Genomic DNA, 7,500 nt, shown 5'->3' on the forward strand with positions numbered 1-7,500 from the left:
GGCACAGAACACATGAGCACCGGCGTGCCCGGCTTCACCTGCGCACACACACTGCATTACTGCTGGATCTGCATGAGCACACACACAGACAGACACATGCACAGACACAGGTGTGTACCTCGCTGTCCACGATGTTGGCCAGGTCGAGTGGCTGGTCTATGATGGCCATGAAGTTCTCTCCCATCACTTTAGACACGAAGATGTGAGACATCGCCAGCAGACGGTCCGGCCGGAACGCCTGGATCAGCAGCAGCTGGTGGACAGCCTGACCAATCACAGCTGCGCACATGCACACACACACACACACACACACACACACACACACAGATCATGCCTTTAGCTTCAAAGAATACAGCAGTGTGTGTGTGTGTGTGTGTGTGTGTTTGTGTGTGTGTGTGTGTGTTTGAGTGCTGGACGTCTTCTATCAGTTTGTGTGTTGAACTCACTGGATGTCTTCTCCTCCGTCCACAGGTACGGCACCGACAGCTCTGGAGAGTTACTCTCCAACCACATGAAGATTTGCTGCAGACAAAAGCAGAGAGTCAGACACACTCAGACTGATGTGGGGTCAGGGGCAGACTGATCCAGGGTCAGGGGTAGACTGATGTGGGGTCAGGGATAGACTGATGTGGTGTCAGGGGTAGACTGATGTGGTGTCAGGGGTAGACTGACCAGGGGTCAGGGGTAGACTGATCTGGGGTCAGCGGTAGACTGATCTGGGGTCTGGGGTAGACTGATCTGGGGTCAGGGGTAGACTGATCTGGGGTCAGCGGTAGACTGATCTGGGGTCTGGGGTAGACTGATCTGGGGTCTGGGGTAGACTGATCTGGGTTCAGGGGTAGACTGATCTGGGGTCAGGGGTAGACTGCTCTGGGGTCAGGGGAAGACTGATGTGGGTTCAGGGGTAGACTGATCTGGGGTCTGGGGTAGACTGATCTGGGGTCTGGGGTAGACTGATCTGGGTTCAGGGGTAGACTGATCTGGGGTCAGGGGTAGACTGCTCTGGGGTCAGGGGAAGACTGATGTGGGTTTAGGGGTAGACTGATCTGGGTTCAGGGGTAGACTGATCTGGGGTCAGGGGTAGACTGATCTGGGGTCAGGGGTAGACTGCTCTGGGGTCAGGGGTAGACTGATCTGGGGTCAGGGGTAGACTGATGTGGGGTCAGGGGTACACTGATCTGGAGTCAGGGGTAGACTGATCTGGGGTCTGGGGTAGACTGATCTGGGGTCTGGGGTAGACTGATCTGGGGTCAGGGGTAGACTGATCTGGGGTCAGGGGTAGACTGATCTGGGGTCAGGGGTAGACTGATCTGGGGTCAGGGGTAGACTGATCTGGGGTCAGGGGAAGACTGATGTGGGGTCAGGGGTAGACTGATCTGGAGTCAGGGGTAGACTGATCTGGGGTCTGGGGTAGACTGATCTGGGGTCTGGGGTAGACTGATCTGGGGTCAGCTGTAGACTGATCTGAGGTCAGGGGAAGACTGATGTGGGGTCAGGGGAAGACTGATCTGGGGTCAGGGGTAGACTGATCTGGGGTCAGGGGTAGACTGATCTGGGGTCTGGGGTAGACTGATCTGGGGTCAGCTGTAGACTGATCTGAGGTCAGGGGAAGACTGATGTGGGGTCAGGGGTAGACTGATCTGGGGTCAGGGGTAGACTGATCTGGGGTCTGGGGTAGACTGATCTGGGGTCAGCTGTAGACTGATCTGAGGTCAGGGGAAGACTGATGTGGGGTCAGGGGAAGACTGATCTGGGGTCAGGGGTAGACTGATCTGGGGTCAGGGGTAGACTGATCTGGGGTCTGGGGTAGACTGATCTGGGGTCAGCTGTAGACTGATCTGAGGTCAGACACTCACCTCGTCAGCCTGTACTTTGGTCTCCAGGTCTTTAAATGCCGGCAGTCGGCTCAGTCGCACCATGGCCTCAGCCTGCTCCCCGGTCAGACCCTTCAGCTTGGGCGCGCTAACACCGCTCTGCACCATCTCTTTACCCCGCAGGAAGTGCTGGAATTCCGCATCAAACGACGGCTCACTGGAAAACACACAACACACCACACTTCATCTTTCTGTAGCGCTCTTACAGTGAAGACTGGGTCAGAAACAGGAGAGCAGATGAAGAACAGAGCACAGGAACACTCCAGCACACCATAGCAGTGCACATGCTGGAGGAGCTCTGGATAAACCAACACCATTCAGTTCAGGATAAAGCAGATGACAGACGAGGAGCGACAGACTCTGGGATCTGGTGTATAGAAAGCGAGGCTGGTGTTTCTGTACCTGACCAGGCTCTTCAGGTAGATGCGGGCCAGCAGCACAGCAAACGTGATGTGATCCTGATGCAGCATTCCTCGAGCAACTCGGTTAAACGCCACCTGAACAGACAGAGACAGAAAATAAACAACATCTCCATTATTGCAGGAGTAACTGAGCTGTCAGAACACACACACACACACACACACACACACACCTCTGAGAGAGGGTGAAGCAGCAGCAGTCGAGACTAAACACACTCATTATAAGATTACTCCTTCTGTGAATACAGCAGTGAGTGTGTATCTCTGCAGCCGGCCGCTCACACACAGCACTCGATCAGAGTCATACAACTATAACAGCATCAGTTTAATTTAACAGTGTGTGTGTGCACCTGGAACAGGTCTTTGGTGATGAGCGACAGGCGCTGTGTGTGGTCGCTGACACTCTTCAGGCTGGAGTTCTCGTACAGCACAGTGTGGTAAATGTCCAGGAAGAGGTGCAGAGAGTACTGGTACAGGAAGTGCATCTGTGAACACACACACAGCATTAGCTACAGCTCGCTCACACACAGACTCACTCTCTCACACACACACCTGGTTGAGCGCCTCCATGGTGAAGTATATGCTGCTGCAGGCGGTGGAGAGCGACAGGTACTGCTGCGACACCGACTCCACCTCCTGCATCACGATGTCCGTCTCCTCCACCTTGCGCGTCACCTCAGCCGCCTCCTTCTTCAGGTTCTCCAGCGTAGTGATGATGGTGTCGTCATCCAGGATACGACCCTTGACCTCATTCAGCGCCTGCAGCAGAGACTTCTCCAGCTGACGGAGACGGAGCTGGAACTCACCTGAGGAGAGCGAGAGGGCAGAGTCAGCAGACGGAGGGGGAGACAGACAGACAGACAGACAGAGGATCAGACAGACAGACAGAGGGTCAGACGGACGGACAGAGGATCAGACGGACAGACAGAGGATCAGACGGACGGACAGAGGGTCAGACGGACGGACAGAGGGTCAGACGGACGGACAGAGGATCAGACGGACGGACAGAGGATCAGACGGACGGACAGAGGATCAGACGGACGGACAGAGGGTCAGACGGACGGACAGAGGGTCAGACGGACGGACAGAGGGTCAGACGGACGGACAGAGGGTCAGACGGACGGACAGAGGATCAGACGGACGGACAGAGGATCAGACGGACGGACAGAGGGTCAGACGGACGGACAGAGGGTCAGACGGACGGACAGAGGGTCAGACGGACGGACAGAGGGTCAGACGGACGGACAGAGGGTCAGACGGACGGACAGAGGGTCAGACGGACGGACAGAGGGTCAGAAGGATGGACAGAGGATCAGACGGAAAGACAGAGGATCAGACGGACGGACAGAGGGTCAGACGGACGGACGGAGGATCAGAAGGACGGACAGAGGATCAGACGGAAAGACAGCGGGTCAGACGGAAAGACAGAGGGTCAGACGGACAGACAGAGGGTCAGACGGACGGACAGAGGATCAGACGGACGGACAGGGGATCAGACGGACGGACAGGGGATCAGAAGGACGGACAGGGGATCAGAAGGACGGACAGGGGATCAGAAGGATGGACAGTGGGTCAGACGGAGAGACAGAGGATCAGACGGACAGCGGGTCAGACAGACAGACAGAGGGTCAGACGGACATACAGAGGATTAGACGGACAGACAGGATCAGACGGACAGACAGAGGATCAGACGGACAGAGGATCAGACGGACAGAGGATCAGACGGACAGAGGATCAGACGGACTGAGGATCAGACGGACAGAGGATCAGACGGACAGACAGAGGATCAAACATACAGAGGATCAGACAGACAGAGAGAGCGTCAGACGGAAAGGCAGCGGGTCAGACGGACAGAGGATCAGACGGACAGAGGATCAGACAGACAGAGGGTCAGACAGACAGAGGGTCAGACAGACAGAGGGTCAGACAGACAGAGGGTCAGACAGACAGAGGGTCAGACAGACAGACAGAGGGTCAGACAGACAGAGGATCAGACAGACAGAGGATCAGACAGACAGAGGATCAGACGGACAGACAGAGGATCAGACGGACAGAGGGTCAGACAGTCAGTTGTTTACCCTGCAGCTTGAGCAGGTCCGAGCGCTTTTCGTCCACGTCGGGCCGCTCCGCCTTCAGCACCTCGTTCAGACACTGGCTCTGCAGACTGCTGCGGGTCACCGTGAAGTTCACGAAGGTCACACGCGAGCAGAGGTCAGGGGGGAACTCCACCTGCGCGCACACACACAATCATATCGCCCATCATTAGGGAACTGGAGGATGATGGCAGTGTGTGTCTGTATCCTGTGCTCACTGACTCACACACACTCCTATTAAACCGTCAGAGTGAGACGGGCAGGCAGGCGGGGGTAATATGGGCTGCGGTTTAATGACTCTGGGATAATCTGCGTCCACATGACCATCCTGTGTTGGTCTGTATGCATGTATGAGTGTGCGTGCGTGTGTTTGTGTGTGCGTACCGTGGGGTCTCTTGTGGACAGGAAGATGACGAATGATGGAGACAGGTCGATGTCCTGGTCCCCTAGTGTGATGAGCACACGGCCGCCGGTCCTACGCACCTCGCGGTTCAGCACTGGGTTCAGGATGGGGTCGTAGCTCTCCACGTCCTGCAGGAACAGCACAGGTGAACACACACACACTCACTTGCACATGCGTGTGCGCACACACACACACACACACACACACACACACACACACACACACACACCCCACACCCCACACCCCACACCCCACACCCCACACCCCACACCCCACACCCCACACGTACCTGCACCAGCAGAGGGTTCCCGAACCGCAGAGCGCTCTCCAGATTCTTGCGGAAGGCGTCGTCCAGGAAGCTGGTGCGCGTGATCTTCTTATCCTTATACTCATTCATGATGAACTCTGTGGCCTGACCGGAGGGGTCGATGATCAGCGGATACCTGCGCGCACACACACACCTGTCAGTGTTCCGGTGTATAGGGATGTAATGATTGACATGACCCAGGCAGAGCCTCACCTGTTGAAGCGCTTCAGCATGATGGCGTTCTCTGTGCACAGGTCGTCGGCGGGCAGTGAGTTAGCCTGCCAGCGCAGCCGCTCGTCCGCATTGGACAGATACTCGGTCCTGGCGATGTCTGTGCGGAACTGCAGAACAGGACAGGGTTACTCTGTCTGTACAGCACACACTGACCCACCCTCATCATGATGCTGCCCACTGACTATCATCATCACACGTTTATGCTAGGTATGCTCAGAATAAGCCATGATACTTTGAGCAGGATCGTGAAGCAGAAAGGAGGGATAATGAGTCCAGGAGGCAACCAACACTCATGGTCAAGAACTAATGTTATGAAGCCTTAAGCCCGGCTCACACTGTGAGATTTCCGCCACGGTTCTGTCATCTGAGACAAATTTGGGAATCCTGAAAGATTCCTGAAATCCTGGGCTAAAATCTTTGCTCTTTGATCGTGGGTTTGATGTGTTGACAGAACGCTGCTAGTGCCTGTTGCCATCACTTTTCCTCTGATGTAGTTCTGGCAGTGTCAGGAGATTTGCAGTCTGACATACTGCAATCCTTCAGGATTATACAGATCCTGAAGATTATATGAGATACCTCCCTGGCTCAGACAACAGCTAATTCTATAAAACACATATCTTTATTGTATTATATAAAAAAAAGTCATCATTAATATTCATGCAAATGTCTTCGCAGATCACTCCAGTTGTGTCTTTACACTGTTTTTCAGTTACATTTAGGATAGATTTTATTTAGAAAAATTGTAAAATATAAAAAATAATATTATTATTAATTGTATAGTAATAATAACATAATAATAATAATAATAATAATAATAATAGTATAACAATAATGATAATATTAATAATTGTATAATAATAATTGCATAATAATAATAATACTTGTATAATAATAATAAAAGTATAATAATGATATTAAAAATTGTATAATAATAATAATACTAATAATATTAACAACAACAACAACAACAACAATAATAATAATAGTAGTATAATAACAATAATAATAATAATAATAATAAAAGAAAAAATATTAATAATTGTATTATAATAATAATAATAATAATAATATTAATAAATGTATAATAATAATAATAAATTTGTTAATAAAATTGTTTAATAATAATAATAATAAAACAATAACAATAATAATACAATAATAATATAATAAGTATATATAATAATAATAAGTATAATAATAATAGTATATTAATAATAATAGTATAATAATAATAACAACAATAATAATAATAATTGTTTAATAATAATAAAAAAAAAATAATATTATAATCACAATATTAATAATTGCATAATGATAATAGTATAATAATAATAATTGTATTTATTTATTTATAACACTAATAAACAATGTGTTATTAATTTAAATTTATCTGAATATATTTAAATGTATTTATAATTTTTATTTTAAATGTATATATTCATAATGTATCTTTAAAGTAAACCACATGTGTTTATTTGTCAGGGGATGGGGGGTTTTTGGGGTGGTTTCGCCCAGGGTGTCATTTAAACTAGAACTGCCACTGCAGATGATCCTGCGCTCCTCACTGCTGTAGCTCTCCTGTAGGGCAGAGGAAGTGTGTGTGTGTGTGTGTGTGTGTGTGTGTGCGCTGGATCTCCCTCCTCCAGCAGCAGTGGGGGTGCAGGGTCACCTGCTGTCAGATGTGTGTTTATGACGTGTGTAGCCCCGCCCCTCCGCACACTCAGGTGTGTGTACCTGCACGTTGGCCTGTTGCAGGTGATGTGACCAGGTGGTGAACAGGTTCTGCCGCATCTGCTGGTCGAAGTAGCCGGCGTAGGCGATGAAGGCGGCGGACAGCAGGCAGTCTCCGGCGATGGTGGACATCTGGTTCTTGAAGGTCTCGCTGGTCTTCTCCCAGCGCTCGCGCTCCGCCGACAGACTCTTCAGCAGCGCCGTGCTGCGGTTCACCTGTACAGGTGCAGGAGTGACACAACACACTGCTAAAGCTAACATCAACGTCATCATTCAACCCCAGCTGGAGCACGCGCACGCACGCACGCACACACACACACACACACACCATTTCTGAAGAGTGATGGCTGCGGTGTTAGCAGGAGTGCTGCATTAGCATTAGCATGAGTGTGCCATTAACATTAGTGTGAGTATGGAATTGGTAGGCTCATTAGCATTA

At 50.4% G+C, this 7,500-nt stretch overlaps 1 protein-coding gene and 1 long non-coding RNA gene across 3 annotated transcripts in view; both read right to left on the reverse strand.

Moving 5' to 3' along the window:
• Positions 1 to 7,500, reverse strand: part of LOC147839853 (uncharacterized) — a 195,997-nt gene that overhangs the window by 95,303 nt on the left and 93,194 nt on the right. The gene's annotated exons all lie outside the window — the stretch shown is intronic.
• Positions 1 to 7,500, reverse strand: part of dync1h1 (dynein, cytoplasmic 1, heavy chain 1) — a 74,378-nt gene that overhangs the window by 9,671 nt on the left and 57,207 nt on the right. For both annotated transcript variants that reach the window (XM_087288649.1, NM_001042745.2), the window contains 12 exon segments: positions 7,065 to 7,277; positions 5,310 to 5,437; positions 5,079 to 5,232; positions 4,771 to 4,917; positions 4,372 to 4,522; positions 2,846 to 3,099; positions 2,644 to 2,778; positions 2,277 to 2,371; positions 1,857 to 2,031; positions 447 to 522; positions 119 to 279; positions 1 to 38 (listed from right to left, as the gene is read on the reverse strand). The exon segment at positions 1 to 38 is cut by the window's left edge and continues 74 nt beyond it. In XM_087288649.1, the coding sequence (XP_087144775.1) occupies positions 1 to 38; positions 119 to 279; positions 447 to 522; positions 1,857 to 2,031; positions 2,277 to 2,371; positions 2,644 to 2,778; positions 2,846 to 3,099; positions 4,372 to 4,522; positions 4,771 to 4,917; positions 5,079 to 5,232; positions 5,310 to 5,437; positions 7,065 to 7,277 (1,727 nt within the window).

The sequence above is a fragment of the Danio rerio genome, chromosome 17 (assembly GCF_052040795.2).
Source record: "Danio rerio strain M-AB ecotype USA chromosome 17, GRCz13ab, whole genome shotgun sequence".
Classification (NCBI taxonomy): domain Eukaryota; kingdom Metazoa; phylum Chordata; class Actinopteri; order Cypriniformes; family Danionidae; genus Danio; species Danio rerio.